The sequence below is a fragment of the Rattus rattus genome, chromosome 7 (assembly GCF_011064425.1).
Source record: "Rattus rattus isolate New Zealand chromosome 7, Rrattus_CSIRO_v1, whole genome shotgun sequence".
In the NCBI taxonomy this organism is placed as follows: Eukaryota; Metazoa; Chordata; class Mammalia; order Rodentia; family Muridae; genus Rattus; species Rattus rattus.
Window position 1 is genome coordinate 90,443,438 of NC_046160.1, and position 18,046 is coordinate 90,461,483.

Here is an 18,046-nt window from a genome sequence, read left to right on the forward strand (position 1 = left end):
CCCGGAACCTGCTTCTATGCACTTTGCTCTGTGTTCTATCCGGGGGCGTGTGGAGGAGGGCCGCTGCTTCTCCCTCTCGAATGTGTGCTGGCTTCTCTTCCAGGAGTGCAGATTGCAGGAAGGCACGCCGTGGTGGTCGGGCGAAGTAAAATAGTTGGTGCACCCATGCATGACCTGCTTCTGTGGAACAATGCCACGGTGACCACCTGCCACTCCAAGACTGCCGATCTGGACAAGGAGGTAGGAGGTGCAGAGTAGTGTGGACATCCAGCCTGCGTGCACGTGTGCGTACATTGTCTCTCTTCACCCCAGTAACTATGCTGCACTTCATGTCTCATTTTCCAAGAGGAAGGAACAAATTCAAATCACAAGCATGTCGCCATTTATCCAGATGTTTCTGACTTCTATACCAGCGTGCCCCGTGACAGGCAGGGTTTAGCAGTGCCGTCAGTGTACTGGTGCCATGCTCAGATCTCCCGGGCGTGTTGCTGGCCTTGGGAATGGAGGTACTCCAGAAGAGGCTGAACCGTGGGCATCTTTAGCTGTTCTCTGTTATTTTATTATTGTTTGGTTGGGGTTGAGCCCCTGAGAGTAGGCAGTATTTCACCACTGAGTTACATTCTTAGCTCCAGCAGCAGTAAGCTCCAGATCCTTACGTTGGATTCCTGAGTCCAAAAATGTTCACATGACCGTGTCCCCGTGGGCAGCGTAGTTTTATGTGTGATTAGAGAACAAGATGGAAGCCTGTCACCCCTTTTTAATATACTCAAATTGTCCCGTGATTACGGTGGTAGCAATTGCATTCCTTAAAGGAGGGGTACATCACCATGAGTGTTGTCCTGAGTCTGAGGCTCCAAACCTCTGCTCCCTCCAGCCCCCACTGGCTCTCATTGACCTAGGGAAAGGGGGCTTGTGGCTTGTATAGGATTGAGCACAGTGTGAGATTGGGCCAGCAGGAACTCTGTGGTTTGCATTTGAAGCCTTACCCAGTGTCCCTGAAAGTGTTGTTGATAACTAAAAAGGTAATACCACGGCTCATGATTTTCCTCTCTCTCTTTCTCTCTCTCTCTCTCTCTGTGTCTGTGTCTGTGTGTGTGTTTTGATTATTAATTCTGGATCCCTCCCTCTCCCTAGGTAAATAAAGGAGACATTCTGGTGGTTGCAACAGGACAGCCTGAGATGGTGAAAGGGGAGTGGATCAAGCCTGGAGCTGTGGTCATAGACTGTGGGATCAATTATGTTCCAGGTGAGTGGTGCTGGGCAGAGAACTGCAACCCTCATTTTCTATGAAGTCGCAAGGCTTAGTGAACCTGGCTGTGGGTAGGTGAGAGGCAGCTGTCTTCTGCGGGCTCCCCACTGCTCTGTGCTAATCCTCAGTTGGCTTAGTCCAGAGAGAGTGGACGAGGGGACAGATGTCCATTGCTTGCTTGTTTGTTTGGGACAAGATCTCTTCGGGTAGCCAAGCCTGACCTTGAATTCATGACTGTCCTGTGCCAGCCTCCTGAGTGCAAGGTCACAGGTGTGTAAGACCTCACCTGGCTTCTGTCCTGCCTTCGTGTGCCTGTCACCCTGTATTCTAACTAGACAGACTTAGTGACAGGTTTTCCTTGCCTGTGATCTTGCTTTCTCTGGTTTCAGTTACTCAAGGTCAGCTGTCGTCCAAAAATATTAAATGGAGAGCTCCTAAACTGTCAGTGAGGTTGTTTCTTTAGTTTTGAGTCAGGGTCTCACTCCGTAGTCCTGGCTGGCTTGGAACTCATTATATATATATAGACCAGGCTAGCCCTGACCTCCCAGAGATCTGCCTGCCTCTCCCTTTATGACGCTAAGAGTAAAGGTGTGCGCCAACACACCCGGACAGCCAATGAATTTTAAATTGTTTGCCACCCAGATTGGCTTGAGAAGTCTTGTGCTATCCTTCTCTGTCCCACTTCTTCCCACTTGAGACAGGAGCCACCCTTTTGTCCCCAGTATCCATGTTAACTATACTACGTTGCCTGTTAGTTGCCTGGTAACCTTCGCTTATCAGATTTGAACTTATGCCATTAAATTTGATGACAAGTGCTTTTATCCACTGAACCATCTCCTATGCATCTTCTATGTGGCAGGCTGTTCTCTCAAAAGAAATGGCCAAGAACAGTTCAGGAATATGTACATACATACATACATACATACATACATACATACATACAAACACGTATATAAATGTAGAAACAACCATATATGTGTATGTGTGTGTGTGTGCACGTGTGTGTATGTGTAAGTATACATAACCATATATAAGTAAGTATATATAACCATATATAGCTATATATAATATATACTTACATATGTATAACTATACAGTCACTCTATATATAGATATATAACTAGATATAACTATATAGATTTATAGATTTACTAAATATATTTTATATATAGTATATGTAGTAACTATATAGTTACTATTTCTACATGCATATGTAATATATAAAATATATTATATATTAAATTGCATGTAGGAACAGGAACTACTTATATGCACTGAGCAGTATGGCAGGCCTTGGGCTCTGAGCCCGAGTATGGCCTAGTTATGGACTCCATCTATTCATTCATTCATTCACTCACTCAACAGTCTGTGCATTCATTCATTCATTCATTCATTCATTCATTCATTCATTCTGTGGTTGTGGGAATCAAACCCAGGGCCTTGTGCCTGGTACGCAAGTGCTCTCCCCTTGAACCACAGCAGCAGTTCTGTAACTGTTCTCTGCATTTTACTTCAGATAACTCTCCTCCGTGTCAGCTCTTCCTAAATCATATCTGATTTTTCTTTCATCCAGGGATGATCTTTGACGTCTGAAAATCCTTCTTCCCCTCACTCCAATCCCACAGGACTTGGCATTTTGGGGGTGTCTTGTGTCCTGTGCTCTTCTGGCTCTGCAGTCTGCCTTGGGGAGCTCCTCGGTCTGCGCTGCCTGGTCTGGCATCCTGCCTCCTGACACTAGCACTCAGACCTGTGGGGTTGAGGCAGTTATAAGAAGGATCTTTTTCTCTCCCCTCCCCTCTGAAGTTTAAAATGCAGACACTGAGCTGCAGGAGCATTCGTCACTGTCAAGTTTCTAACCTCCCTCCCACTCGGCCTCGCTTTTAAGACAGTAGCTCATAATTGATCATTCATTTGCTGCGTGTAATTATCTACCGGGTGCGGAAGAAGTTGCTCGCCTGCATCTCCCCACTGTGAATACTTGCAGTGCGACATCTAATCAGTCTGCTTACGTCCCCACACCTCTACTATGATGGGCATTTTAAATAGCGAGACAGAGAAAAGAGGGAAACGTGGTCTGAGGGTGCAGCTCAGTCTCTCTCCCCAAAGCAGACCGCGGTGCTAGAAGAGCACAGGACACAAGACAAACCCGAAATGCCAAGTCCTTTGGCAAGAGCTGCCCAGCTAAGCCTCACCCTGGATTCGATCCTTATTACTTCAGGAAGGGAAAGATTTGTTTGTTTGTTTGTTTGAGATTTAAAAAAAAAACTGGGTCAGAATCTACAATTCCGTAGATATGCCTGAAACTTTGGCATTAAACATTGATTTCTTATGTAGATATTATAACAGTATAGGTGGTCATCAATGTTTTGATGCCTGTGAACACATAAGTAGTAATAAGGCTGAAATGTGTAGTTCCCTGGGAATGGTGGAGTCATTACAGGCCAGTACGCCCCAAGACTTACAGACTGATCTTTGAATATCTTCGATTGATGAAGCAATCTAGTCCACCCCTGAGGCCCCTTCTTGGTTCATATTTTTTAAATTGTTGAACCAAGAGTTGAGTATCGGTGGTAGAGAACAGTTTAGCAAGCATGAGACTCTTGAGTTTTATGTTAAAAGTTGAGCCTGGGGGTGGTAGCACCACCTTTAATCCCAGCACTCAGGAGGCAGAGGCAGGAGGATCCCCGTGAGTTGAAGCCCAGCGTGGTCTTCAGAGTGAGTTCCAGGACAGCCAGGGCTACAGAGAAACTCTGTCTTGAAAAAACAAAAATTAATAGAGATGGATGGATGGATGGATGGATAGATAGATAGATAGATAGATAGATAGATAGATAGATAGATAGATAGATAAATTGCTACCCAAGGATAAAAGGAATGAATCACCTTACAGGTTAAGAATGTATTAATGCATACATTTTTCCAGTTTTTAAGTTTTGATTTGCAGTGTTGGGGAGTCGATTCTGGGCAAACATTCTCCCACTAAGCCACATCTCCAGTCGCCTCAAAAGAATATTTTTCAGGAATCAAGTGGATCGAGGACAGTATTGGCTGGAGCTGGGACTGTGACTTTCCTGCTGGGCCAGTAAAGATAACTTGGAGAGGTGCTAATTAATGCTTTATTAGAAGGGGCAGATTTCCCACCGCACCATCCCCACTCACAGTCTAAGAGCGTCTGTACCGGCCTCTATAGTTAGTGTCCAGACTGAATTTCAGAGCCAGACTCCAGCCAAACTTGAGCTTTATGTTTGGAAATTTCCCTTGAAAGTGAAAGTGGAGAGCTAGGACCAGATAACAGCTGATAAGTTGTCACTTTCCTACCAACCACACACTGTCGGTGAGGCTCTTGTCCCTTCTCCAGCAGCGTAAGTCAGCCCTCCTAGTGTTTAGTCGGCGTGTGCATGTTACTGGGCATGTGCAGAAGTCATGATAACTTTCTGGTATTGGTTCTTGCCTCCCTCTGCCTTGTTGAGTTAGTTTCATTTCCACCATCCTGTAACCCCCAAGACTAGCTGGCCCACTGGTTTCCTGGTGTTTTTCCCTATCAACCCCTCAGCCTAGGAATGTTGGGGTAACAGGTGCAGCCAGCGTCTAATGCGCTCTGCGGATCTCCCGGAGCTTGGGAGGCTTATATGGCCCAGCCTTTGCTTTCTACCTCCTCCTGCATTTGGAAATGGCTTTGGGAAGAGCTATGAGGAGACTCTTCCCTGCCATGGTGTGCTGCTTTAGCCTCTTCAGTAGTCAGTGTGTTTAGGCCTTTGCATTTTTGGAGGTCAGTGGGGAGCCTCAAAGGGTGGAGGACAGTTACAGTGAATGTGCTCATCCTAGAGACGGAAGCTTCTTGTTTTGTGATTGTTTTATTTTTTGGCTACATCTGAAAACTTCCTCTCCCAACATAACAACAGGCTCAAAGAGAACTGGAAATGTGCCTAAGATTCTACCAGATCCTCCCTGGGAACTTTAATGCTTCAAGGCCTAGGCCTGTCCCCCAGCATCCCCCCGGAAGTGCACCAGAGCAGGGTGTAGGATGTTCTTTGTGTGAGCGGTGGTGCATCTCTGAGTTTGTTCCCTTGAATAGCTATTCTTCGCTGGAGAGATTTGTGCTTCTGGTCCTTTTAAGGGAAGTGTAATTATATTCTTTGCCTTGAGCAAGCATTTAAGTAACTGCTCAGTCTTTGGAAGGGGATGTTGAATTGTTCCTCCGGCTCCTGCCCGCAGCTCAGTGGCTGCTGACAGTTGCTGTAGAAACGTATCTGGCAGCTGTGACATAGTTGGAGCTTTGTGTACCTAAAAAAAATTCCTTTGTAGGCCTTGGCAAATTAACATTTTAAAAGGTCGTGCATTTTAAGAATAAGAAACATATCTTATTTATCACCAGAGGAACTATAAAAGGATTCTCTGGGATCTGAAAAGCCCCCCTTTTATAAGTATTTATTTTATTTATTTATTCTTAAATTATTTTAATTTTCTTTTCTTGCCACTTACACATCTCATCAGGTTTTTCAGGTAATGTAATCTTCTCCCTAGAAAATGGGGAGCACCTGCCTTCTATCTAGCACTGGGGTTCAGGATAGAATCCAGGGTCCACCCTGTGCTGGACCAGTGCTCTACACAGAACTGTACCTAAGGCATGTCCAGAGTACACACTCAAGCCTCATGGGACTAATACCCGCTTATGTTTTACATAGATCTTTTTGCAGACGGGGAGCCAAACTCATAATCATTTACTAAAGCTGGAGATAATTACGTTATTGTGGCTCTCAGCCTCTACTTTGGTTTCTCCCCTCCTCAACCAGATGATACAAAACCAAATGGAAGGAAAGTTGTGGGTGACGTAGCATATGACGAGGCCAAGGAGAAGGCGAGCTTTATCACGCCTGTCCCCGGTGGCGTGGGGCCCATGACCGTGGCAATGCTGATGCAGGTACGGCATAGAAGGTTCTGGATTGTTCTAAAGACTTTTCTACCCAAAGACACCACTGAGACCCACTCAGAAATCAGGCTTGGATAGGAGTCTGTTGAAGGAAAGAGGAGGAGACAAAGCAATGGGGTCCCTCCCATTGATAGAGGACTTCTTAAGTCCTCTGGAATCTAGAACTGAGGCACAAACATGCTGGCGTGGGGGAGACAAAGCCTCAGCACGGACTCCTCAATCCCTTCTAGCTGAGGTGATTTACAAGGGGGGTTGTGAACTGATTCAGTTAGACTGAACTGGCTTAGACCTGACATGTGAAGTTAAACTACTCACGGCTTCTTTCTCCATTCATTCATTTGTCCAGAGCACAGTAGAGAGCGCACAGCGCTTCCTGAAGAAATTTAAGCCAGGGAAGTGGACAATTCAGTATAACAAGCTGAACCTCAAGACGCCTGTCCCAAGGTAGGAATGAAATGTTCTTGGTTAGAACTTGGTGGCCAGTCGGGGTTAACTGCTAGGTACAATGGAACCATATGTGCCTCTCCTGACAGCGTCGTTGATTGGGGGTGGGGGAGGATGACACAAGTTACTTGTGTGGGGTTAATTAAATGCAGTGACAGGATTAACACCCATCCTTGTGTTTTTAAAGTGACATTGCTATATCACGATCTTGCAAACCCAAGCTCATCGGTAACCTGGCCCGAGAAATTGGGCTACTCACTGAGGAGGTGGAATTGTATGGAGAAACAAAGGCCAAGGTCTTACTGTCAGCACTAGATCGCCTGAAGCATCAGCCAGACGGGAAATACGTTGTGGTGACTGGGTGAGTAGGTTCTGTTGCCAGCAGGCGTCACATTTAGCTACTGGGTCATCACCAGGGAGGCATTGGCACATGTGTGGAAGAGCCGTCAGCTTAGTCTTTTAGTTGTTGTTTTACATCATGTACATGAGCGCATTCGTGAGTGAGTGTAAGTGTGGATGCCCACAGACTCCTAAAGAGGGGATCCCAGGGGATCTGGTGACTTCACCTGGCTTCTGATGGCACCAGGCGTGCATGCGGCACACTTACGTGCATGCAAGCAAAACACTCGAGCACATAAAATAAAAACAAATAAATATGACTTCTTATAAAGTGGGGGACAGGGCTGGAGAGATGGCTCAGTGATTAAGAGCCTAGGCTGCTTTTCCAGAGGACCAGGGTTTGAATCCCTGTCTTTTTCTCTGTTTTACTCCCTGCTTGAATCCCAGACACCCACACTTCTGGCCTCCACAGGCACTACATGTCGTGGACATGCAGTCCAAAACCCCATGCACACACACACAAAAAAAACATAAATAAATAAATAAATTTGTTTTCTGTTTTTGTTTTTTTAATCTTTGAGTGTGTGTGTGCACATGTACACGCACCCCGCCCCTCGTAGAGTCTGCTGGGGCTAAGTTACAGATGGCTGCAAGCTTAGGTGGCCCAAGCTCAGTCCTCTTGAAGTGCAGCAAGTGTCCTTGACCACTGAGCCATCTTGCCAGCCCCTTGTTCTTATTATTTAGATTAGACCATTATTAGACCGTGTAGTGATTCGGGTCACGTTAATTCTGTTGTTTCTTGCTCTCTCCTTGAAGAATTACTCCAACACCCCTGGGAGAAGGGAAGAGCACAACCACCATCGGGCTGGTGCAAGCCCTCGGCGCCCACCTGCATCAGAATGTTTTTGCGTGTGTGCGACAGCCTTCTCAGGGCCCCACCTTTGGGATAAAAGGTACCTGTGGCCTGAGGCACCTGCCTCTGGCCTTTCCTTTAGTCTTCCCAGACTGATTCTTTACCCTCGGGTGCTTCAGCTCCTTTAGAAACATTTCCTTCAGACGTGTGTATGGCGGTGCGTTTGAGGAAGGCTTTCATTGTTACCCCAAGTCTTATCACTTTGACATACAAAGGGATTCTCGGATGTGTAAAATGGAGTTCAAAGAACTTCTATTTGACCTGAATATTCACTCTACTGTCACAGTAACATAAAAGAAATCATAGCTGCTGGTCCAGCCTTACACTGAAATAGTCCAGCCACACAGATTGTCTCCCTGTCTGGAATGAGAAAAGCCTGCCTTCGTTTAGTGAATGCTTTCTGCTAGGCACTGCGCTAAGCACTCTGTGTTTACGTCATTCTCTCCTCCCATAAGATGCCAGCCGGGTTTATGATAGCAGCAGCGGGACTTCACTGGTAGTTTGGTTAAAGGCTCCACCACACATTTATTTATGTATTTATTTAGTTAGTTAGTTAGTTAGTTAGTTAGTTAGCCTGTTAGTTCACCTGTTAGTTCGCTTGTGAGGGAGTAAGGGAGTGAGTGAATGACTTAGTTCATGCCACAGCCTACCTGTGGAGGTCAGAAGACAGACAACCTGCTGAGTTTGCTCTCTCCTTCCACCGTATGGATCCGAGAGATCAAACTGGGGTTGTCGGGCGTGGCAGTGTGCACCATTACCCCACTTAGCTCTCTCACCAGCCCCTAGTCCTGCCGTTCTCAACCTGTGGGTCACGACTCAGCTATTTACATTATGATTCATAAGTAGCAAGATTACAGTTATGAAATAGCAACAGAAAGAATTTTATGATTGTGGGCCACTGCAATATGAAGAACTGTATTAAAGCGTCCCAGCATCAGAAGGTTGAGAACCATTATAACTCAGACCACATGCAGCTTCTACATACAACACTTTTGACTAGGTAAGGACACTGGGTCACCAGATTTAGCCTCCTAATTTCGGTCACTGTGGTTCTGTAGCGATGCCCTTTTTTCCCTCAGGTTATTTATTGACTATGCATTTATTTTGTATTCATTGGTGGAGATTAAATTAAGGCCATCACACATGCTAGGCACACACTGCCGTTGATACACTCAAACATGCTTCTGTGTTTGTCTTCGCTTCCACTGTGCGTCTTCAATGTACATGGTGCCATGCCACCTCATGCCGCTTTGACATACGTGTACATCACACACCTCAAACCCTGACCCTCCCTTCTCATTTCTCCTCCCCTGCCATTACTCCTCCCTGTGTTCCTAGACCACTTTGCTTCTGTTTTCAAAACATGCTCTTTTAATCGAAACCGGTTTTATTAATTATAATACGTTCACTTGCTAACAAGGTATCTTGTCCTGCTTGTTCCGGTAATTAATGGAAATGTTTTCAGCAGGCTCACCCCTTCCCTCCTGCCAGGTCTGACTTCCTTCTGTTTCTTAGCTTTCTTTTGTCTTTGAGACAAGGTCTTCCCAGCCTGGACCCCACTGTGTAGCTCAGGTTGGCCTGTTTGCTATCTTCCGCCTCCTGAGTGCTGGAATTACGTGCCACTGTGCCGGCCTTTGAGCTTGTTGTAATAACCCCTTCGACTCCAGGAGCCTTGTCCCTTATTCCGATTCCAGAACCCATTGTTCTCTTTCCCTGTTTGAATTTTCCTGCTTGCATAGTCTTCCTCGCAAAAAATGAAACCTGTTCTTTCACGCTGACATCTATCTTAACTGATGCTACGGCATCGTGGACGTCTTGACCGGCTTCTTGTTGACCACATGGGCCACAGAACTCTTACGGTTCAGCTGTTTTCTATTCTAGAAGAGTTGGTGTCTCTGCTTGGTGTGTACTTCAAGGTTCCTTTTCTGGAAGCTAGAGTAGCTTTGTGAGTAGGGAATTACATAGGCTTGCCTTTATGTAGCTGTCATCTGGGTTTTTAATGTGTTAGGAATCACAGGGAGCCTGCTTCTAAAGATAATGAGTAGGTATGTATGTGTGTGTGCATGGTTCTGTCATTTGCACTCTGATTTCAATTGAGAGACTGTTCAGCGTGAACATGATCAAGTGTTTCAGTGCGGTAACGGAAATTAGAAAACACCTGCTCACATCTGTCCAAGTGACTGGAGAAAGTAAACAAACAATTGCTTAGTAGTTAGGAAAATGGGTTTGTTGGTCTTCGGATTCTAATTCTTGGAGACGCACGTTAACCTGAGTCCCTGCTGTCTCTCTGTCCCCTAGGTGGCGCTGCAGGAGGTGGCTATTCCCAGGTCATTCCTATGGAAGAGGTAAGGCAGCCCAGGATTTGACTGAACCCTACCCTACCCTGTATGATAGATTTTCCCTTCCGGAGATGAGATTTTTTTTTTTTTTTCCGAAGAATGCTTAGTGGGCACTCCTTGCTTCCTGGCAGGAGCAATGTATCCAACAACAACAAAAAAATCTTTATAGACTTAAGACAACAACTTGGACTCAGACTCTACCTTTCAATGAGGATACTCATTTCAAGCAAGCAAACACATGCCACATGTGTGTCTCCAGAAGCATCAGAGCCCTGGGTACTCAGGAACCGTGTAGGGACCCAGAGGGGAACAACCCCATGCTCGTCCCTTGTGCAGCCTCTGACCTTGGCAGGGGTCGGGGGGTGAGTGTCTGCTCTCTGGACACTTATGTGGAGAACTGCTAATTCCTTCACTGGGAGTCATTTCAAGGGACAGATAGCTAGCTGGGCATTGTTTTTTCTCCAGTATTCACTATGTAGTTCAGGCTGGTCTTGAACTGGTGGCAGTCCTCCCTCAGCCTCCCGAGGGCGTCAAACATTTGCTCTGCACACAGAAGCCCACTGGTGAGCCTGCCCACCAGCAGTACTTCAGCCAGCATTCCCTGGGGGTAGTGCAGAGACTGGGTTGGTTGTGGGAGGCTGCAGATTGGACAGACAGATCTGCTAGAGACGCCTATGGCCTCTGCTCTTTTGTAGTTTAATCTCCACCTCACTGGCGACATCCACGCCATCACTGCCGCTAATAACCTCGTGGCTGCTGCTATTGATGCTCGGATATTTCATGAGCTGACCCAGACAGACAAGGTAGGATGCAGAGGGCGTGTGTGTGTGTGTGTGTGTGTGTGTGTGAAAGGGGGAAATACCTGAATTAACGTTAGTCCCTTGGGTGCTGATGTAGGTGCCATGACCCCTCATCTAAAGCTCTTTCCTTCTCTTTCTTTAAGGCTCTCTTTAATCGTCTGGTACCCTCAGTAAATGGAGTAAGAAAGTTCTCTGACATCCAAATCCGCAGGTTACGGGTAAGCTTTTGCCTGCTTGATGGTTGATATCATAAGAAATTTGATTAAAGATAACAAGGATTGAAGGTAGGGGTTTCCCTCAGTTCTTTATGAATTATAAGTGATTGATCTTACAGTAAATAGAGCTGATAATTAGTCCTCAGCTAAGATGAGAGAGGACAGAGGCTTTCTAATGTGACGATTGAGGATGCCATCACGGAGATGTGCAGCTTCTGGAGTTTGCACCCCTGCTCTCCCTAGCCCTGGGATCTTGGGTTCATATTCATTGTGGGGCACCTCGTGGTTCAGTCCTCTATAAACAAGTTTAATCATGCTTACCCTTCATTAAAAAAAAAAAAAAAATCTCAGTACTAGTGACTTCTGTTTTATTTGAATTTCTATTATATATATATATATATAATATATTAATAGAAATATATATATATATTTCTATTAATATATATTATTAAGTGTAGGCATGTGTGGTTCACAGCATTGTATAAAGATTAGAGAGATTAGAGGACAAGTTGTGGGGATCAGTTCTTAATTTCCACTTTGTTGTGGCAGAGTCACTCTGGTTTCTGCTGCTATATAGAATATCATTGTCCTGTCTCCTTCCATCTTGTGTAGGAGTGCTGGGACTATAGATGTGCACACCACATCTGACTTTACCTGGGTTTGAGGAATTGAGCTCAGGTCATTGGGCTTTTGAAGCAAGGGCATTTACATTCTGAATAGTCTGCCCAGAGCTCTATAGTCAGCAAGCACATGTTTTTACCACACAGCCTAATAATCCCCTGATATTTTTACATAGAAAATGAAAATTGGCATTCACACAAAAACCTGTGCATGCATGTTTTAATGACTCTATTAATAATCTCCCCAAAGTGAGAAAAATCTTCAGTGTTCTTCAATGGATGAATGGTTAGACAAATTGCCGTGCATCTGTGCAGTGAAAAGGATTGGGCTGCTGATAGGCACAGTGACTTGGTTGACTCTCAAAGGCGTTCTGTCTAATAGAAGAAGCCAGGATCAGAAGGTCATAGGCTGTGCTTCCGTTTATGTGGTATCCTCAGTGAGATAGAACATCAGACTAGTCTGCCCAGAGTCATGGGTCATGGGAAAGGTGTAACTATAAAGGAATAGCACAGGGATGTTCATGTGTAACTCTTACCGACGTAAGGGAACAGTGTGTGTGTGTGTGTGTACATATAAACTCTCACTGAATGGTGTGTGCTACTTATCAACAGCTCTGTTCAGTTTATTTTTAATTCTTTGCAACCCATCTTTTCCTGTGGTACTCAGGAGTGCAACCAGGCCCTCATGTCTACTAAGCCCCTACTGAGCTACATCCCAAACCCTGAAGTTTTGTGGGACTTTGCTTGTTTGTTTCTGATACTTATTAGGGGTGTGTGTGCGTGTGCGTGTGCGTGTGCGTGTGCGTGTGCGTGTGCGTGTGCGTGTGCGTGTGCGTGTGTGTGTGTGTGTGTGTGTGTGTGCGCGCGCGCGCGCGCGCGCGGCATCTGGACCCCTGGAACTGAGGTTAACAGACACTTGTGAGCTGCCCTATGGGTGCTGGAACTTGAACCTTAGTCCTCTGCAAGAACAACAAGAGTTTTTAAAGCCTAAGCCATCTCTCCTGCCCTGAACAACTCTGTTGATGCTTCACAAGTAAGCATGGAGGTCCCTTTACCTGGATACACTGTTTACATGTTGCTCTTCTTGCAACTCTGTCAATAATTTTTGCATCCGGGTTTTTGTTTGTGGTTTTTGTTGCGCACTGAGAGTATACTGGCCAGCTTTCGAGCATGTTCTTAGCTTGTGTTTTTATGTCTCCCCCGACACCTGTGCTTTGGGTACATCAAGGGCTCCGTGGCCTGCTGGGGTGGACCAGATGACCCGTTTACCTTTTATAAAGGGACCTTTTGTCAGCAGGGAGAGGGAACAGGTCAGTCAAGGAAATCCGATCAAGAGATGTTTCTGGATGCTGCAGTTCCCTTTACAGGGATCAGACTAGACCCTAGGTTCCTATCCCTCCCTCCCAGGCACTCTCCTGCATGCTGCTTCCTTGCTGTTAATGGTGATGGTGGGGTGTGTGGGTGTGTCTGTGTGATTGAGATGGGGGTCTTACTGTATAGCCCTGGCTTGTTCTGGAACTCTGTAGACCAGGCTGGCTTCAAAGTCACAGAGAGCCACCTGCCTCTGCCTCCTAAGTGCTGGAACTGAAGGTGACACCATGCCCAGGGACAGAGTTTTCATAGTCTGCCCAGAGTCCTCAGTCACAAGTGGGTTACTGCCTTAGTTACTCTTCCTGATGCTATGATAAAAATACCCAGACAAAAGCAATTGAAGACAGAGGGCTCGATTTTGACTCACTGTAGGAATCGTGATCATTGAGAGCCCACCGTGGTGGAGTTGCAGCAGGTGGATGAGCATGAGGAGCATGAGGCAGCTGGTCACATGGTTTCCTCAGTGGAGAAGCAGAGAGAGAATGTTTGCTCAGCTCACTTTTTCCTTTTCTTGTGCAGTGCAGAGTCACAACTCAAAGCTTATCACCCACAGTGGGTGCCTGGGTCTTCTCACCTTCAAAAACTTAATCAGGAGAAGTTCCTCGTGGGCACGCCCAGGGACCTATCTTCCTGGTGATTCTAGACCTCAGCAAATTGACAGTTGAGATTGACCATCCCCTCCAACAGCAGGTTGTTCCTGGGTTTCTTTGAACAGCGTCAAGGTCTAAGCTCATGGGGCATGTGAGATCTGCATGTTCCTATGCAGTGGTGGACACACCTTTAACCCCAGCTGTCGGGAGGCAGAGGCAGACACATCTCTGATTTGAAGGCCAGCCTGGTCTACAGAACAAGTTCCAGGATAGCCGGGGCTACACAGAGAGACCCTGTCTCAAAGGAGGGGAGAGAAGAGAGATGAGATTGGAAAGAGGAAAGGAAAGGGCCCCAGGCAGGGTGGGTCTTGCTGGATGGGACTTTTGACTCCTGACTGCCAAACATGAAAAGGGGACTGTTTGATAAACATTTTCCATTTTGAGAAGTGATCCTTATAGACACTAAATAAATTTTTAAAGTACCTTACTTGTGTAAGGAGAAAAAAGCCTTTTTGGTGTCTCTTTAGAACAGTAAGAAGTCAGTGAAAGTATTGAACCATAGAAAAGCGTGTAAAAGAGTTAAAATTTTTTTTTTAATTGATAGCTGTTCAATTTTGCCTTTCCTAAAATTTGATTTCAGTTGGCTTTTTTGGGTTTCTCAGTCTTGTTTTTAAACCTGTGCATCTTGCTTTTCATTTCAATATATTTAATAAATCCAGAGATGCATTGCGATAATTCTTGGTTGTGACTGCTTTTGGCTGGGTCAGGGGAAGTCTCTTGGAGCTCAGTTACAGAGGCAGACAGACCAAGTGGGAACAGGAAGCGACCTCCAGGCTTAGCCAGGGGGTCAAGTCACAGTTTTCCCTTCTGGATTTAAGATGCTGGCATTCCAAGGGTGAGCCACAGGCTGGATTTATGCATAATCCTTATTTCTTTATCTCAAGATAAAAGTCAATTAAAAAAAAAAGTATGCTTCTCTGTTTTGTCTTTTGTGGGGATGGGGGGAGGGGGATTATATTAGCTTACAGTTCAAAGTTCAGTCCATCATAGTGGAGAAGTTGAAGCAGCGGGGGCTTGAAGCAACTGGTAACGTCACATCTATAGTGAGGAATCAGGAATGAAAGGATGGATGAATGGGTGCTCTTTTAGTTTTGGCTTGGTTTGGTCTGGTTTTGTTGAGATGGGGTCTGGCTTCGTGGCCCTGGCTGTCTTGGATTACACTATGTAGACCAGACCACTTCAAACTCTCCTTCCCAAGTGCTGCCTCTTGTCTTATTCTATGTTTTAATTTCCTTTCTTTTCAGAGGCTAGGTATTGAGAAGACTGACCCCGCTGCGCTGACAGATGACGAGATAAACAGATTTGCAAGACTAGATATTGATCCAGAAACCATTACATGGCAGAGAGGTATGTACCCAAGACAGGCTGCCAGCCCCCTGTGTTTTGGTACCCCACATCTCTCCCGCCTCCAGGATGCTCCTGGGTCAGGATGCTGTGCAGAGTGGGCATATCCTTTGCTTTGCTTGTCAGCCCTAGCTGCACTGTAGACGTCCCTTTGTGGAGTTGGTTGAATGTCTGTTCAGTGTTGATTGAAATGAGGATTTCAAGGAAGTTCATGCTTAAACCAAAAATAACATTTCTTAAGTTTCAATTTTATGCAAAAAGTTTGGGTGTCATGAAGTGGGAAAATGATGTCTAATCACTTGAATCATGTGTGCTTTTTATTCTGAGAACTCTCTGGCACCAGCAACTTGATTTTTCATATATCTCCTTATCCTACTAATCATTTCTCATTTTATTAACTCGTTGTAACACACTCGCCAGCCTTTAGACGTTTGCCTGACTTCATGGCCATATGTTGTTTTTCTCTGTGTACAATTAGCATAGCTTCGGATTTTATTTTCTATCCATCTCTCTGTATCATAGCAGAAAAGAAATTTCCATCAAGACTCGAGAATGCACCAGAAGGCCGACTTACCAACTTTTCTCTTGGTTTTTGGTTTTTGGTTTTTGGTGGTTTTTTTTGTTTTGTTTTGTTTTTGTTTGTTTGTTTGTTTGTTTTTTGGGTTTTTTTTGTTTTGTTTTGTTTTGTTTTCTGGCACAGCGATTGCTAATGTCCTGTTTATTTTGGAGTTTTTGGTGTTTGTTTTCATCGTGTAACCCAGGCTGGTCTCGGGTTCTCTGTGTAGCTGAGGCTGATTTCCTGAATTATAGCTGTGGACCAGCACTGTACCTCTCTTTAAAGGTTTTTATGTGCATGGGTGCCTCATCTATGTCTGTTTACCATGTGTATATGGTGTTTACAGAAACCAGAAGAGGGCATCAGATCCCCTGGAACTGGAGTTACAGACAGTGTGAGCTGCCATGTGGGTGCTGGGAATTGAACCTGGGTCCTCTGGAAGAGCAGCCAGTGCACTTAACCACTGAGCCATCACTGAACCATCTCTCCAGGCCCCATTTTAATATCTTAAATAAATTTACTTATTTATTGTGTGTATGGATGTTTTCTTACACACATGTATGAGCACCATGTCCAAGCCTGGTGCCTAAGGAGACTGGGCAAGAGCCTGAGCTCCGTGGAGCTGGACTTACTGTGAATGGTTGTGAGTGCCATGTGGCTGCTAGAAACGGGACCCTGGTCTTCTGCGAGTGCAATAGAAGTGCTCTCAACCATGGAGCCATCTCTCCAGACCCCACTGCAGTATGCTCACCATCTGTTATGAGAATTTAATATATCGTTTAGTCATTTCCTTTAGCATGTGCATGGGGGGGGGTGTTCACATGTAGAGTGTGTTTTACTATGTAACTTTCACTGACCTTGAACTCTTGATTCTCAGCCCTGCATGAAGCACCACATCTGGCTACTTTTCCTTTCTTGGTGCTTATTGGTTTGCTACAAAGGAAAGAATTAGGGAAAAGCCTGATGGAGACTTACATAAGGTCTACATACATACTCATTGTTTTATACCACTAACTATATTAATAATAAAAAGGGATGATGATGATGATTGTGATGGTTTTATAAGTCTTCAACTTTTCTTTCCTCAGTGCAGTGGGGGGGGGCAGTTTCTCTGGATGGAGCGGAAAGTTGCATCCCTCCAATTGCTTGTCCTTGCTGGTGACCACACCCCTCCTGAGGCTCCAAGGGCTCTGGGAGCCTGATTCTGTGAACCCATGGCAAAGATGAGATAATGTATTTTTGGATTCTATGCATGGGGAAAGAAAAAGGAGGAGTCCACTAAACATCGAGGGGTACTGAGTCCCAGGAAGTGAGGTCAACAGTGAGGGGTACTGAGTCCCAGGAAGTGAAGTTTGGGTCGGCTGGCGGTTGATCTGTCCAGGTTACCTGAGGTTGTACAAGTGGGTATATAGTCTGTCATCACCAGAGAATGTGCTAAGGAGAGGCCAGGCCTGAGACCTGGAGTGCTTCACAAGCATTTGGTCTGTGTTGACAGCTCTTTTGTGGGTGTATGGTCAGTGAGTCACCCACAGAACAATATACACCTCAGCTTTTTCATAAACTGGGTCTCTGTGTTTCTCTGCTGATATAGAATGTGCTTTGAAGTAGAGTCCAGATTTCATAATTGTTTGAATTCTTTAGAAGGAACGAAGCTTAACCACTCCGCATTCCTTTTGCTTTAAGTGCCATCCCCTGCATTTCTGGTGTGTGGCTGTGTCTCTTACACCATAGTCTATTTGTAGTCCATTTTGAAACCAAGTATTAATAAGCTATCGTTAGGCTAGATTTGTTTTAAAAACTCTGTTGCTGCTAAAGCGAACGTGGTAATGCACACTTTCAGTCTCGGAATCCAGGAGGCAGAGGCAGGGGGAATCTCTGTAAATTTGAGGCCAGTGTGGACTACATAGTACATTCTAGGGCCTCTAGAACTGAGACAGCCGTGTCTCTGGAACAGCACACACACTCACATGTGCACACACATACTAAATTCTGCTTCTCCCTTTAGCTTTATGGTCCCTACATCTTTATGGAATTGTTGGTTTACTTTTGAGATAGGGTAGTGCTCCTCAGTCTGGGAAACCTTGAAGTTGTTACTGTCTTGCCTCAGCCCTCAGAGTACTGGTGTTCCAGCTGTGTGCTATCTACCCTAGTGCTTCTTCCTCCCTCATCCCTTCCTCCCTCCCTTCTTGACTGGATTGCCCTACCATTGAACTATATCCCTTTCCTTCATTCATGTACCTTTTCTTAAAAACTGTTCCTGCCCTCTCTTTCCACTG

At 45.4% G+C, this 18,046-nt stretch overlaps 1 protein-coding gene across 1 annotated transcript in view; it reads left to right on the plus strand.

Annotated features, from left to right (window-relative positions):
* Mthfd1 (methylenetetrahydrofolate dehydrogenase, cyclohydrolase and formyltetrahydrofolate synthetase 1) overlaps positions 1–18,046 on the plus strand; it is a 66,614-nt gene that overhangs the window by 27,441 nt on the left and 21,127 nt on the right. The window contains exons 7-16 of the mRNA XM_032907964.1: positions 104–240; positions 1,135–1,246; positions 6,043–6,170; positions 6,526–6,623; positions 6,811–6,984; positions 7,779–7,915; positions 10,174–10,220; positions 10,910–11,017; positions 11,158–11,232; positions 15,115–15,217. Of these exons, the coding sequence (XP_032763855.1) occupies positions 104–240; positions 1,135–1,246; positions 6,043–6,170; positions 6,526–6,623; positions 6,811–6,984; positions 7,779–7,915; positions 10,174–10,220; positions 10,910–11,017; positions 11,158–11,232; positions 15,115–15,217 (1,119 nt within the window). The remainder of the gene's footprint in view (positions 1–103; positions 241–1,134; positions 1,247–6,042; positions 6,171–6,525; positions 6,624–6,810; positions 6,985–7,778; positions 7,916–10,173; positions 10,221–10,909; positions 11,018–11,157; positions 11,233–15,114; positions 15,218–18,046) is intronic.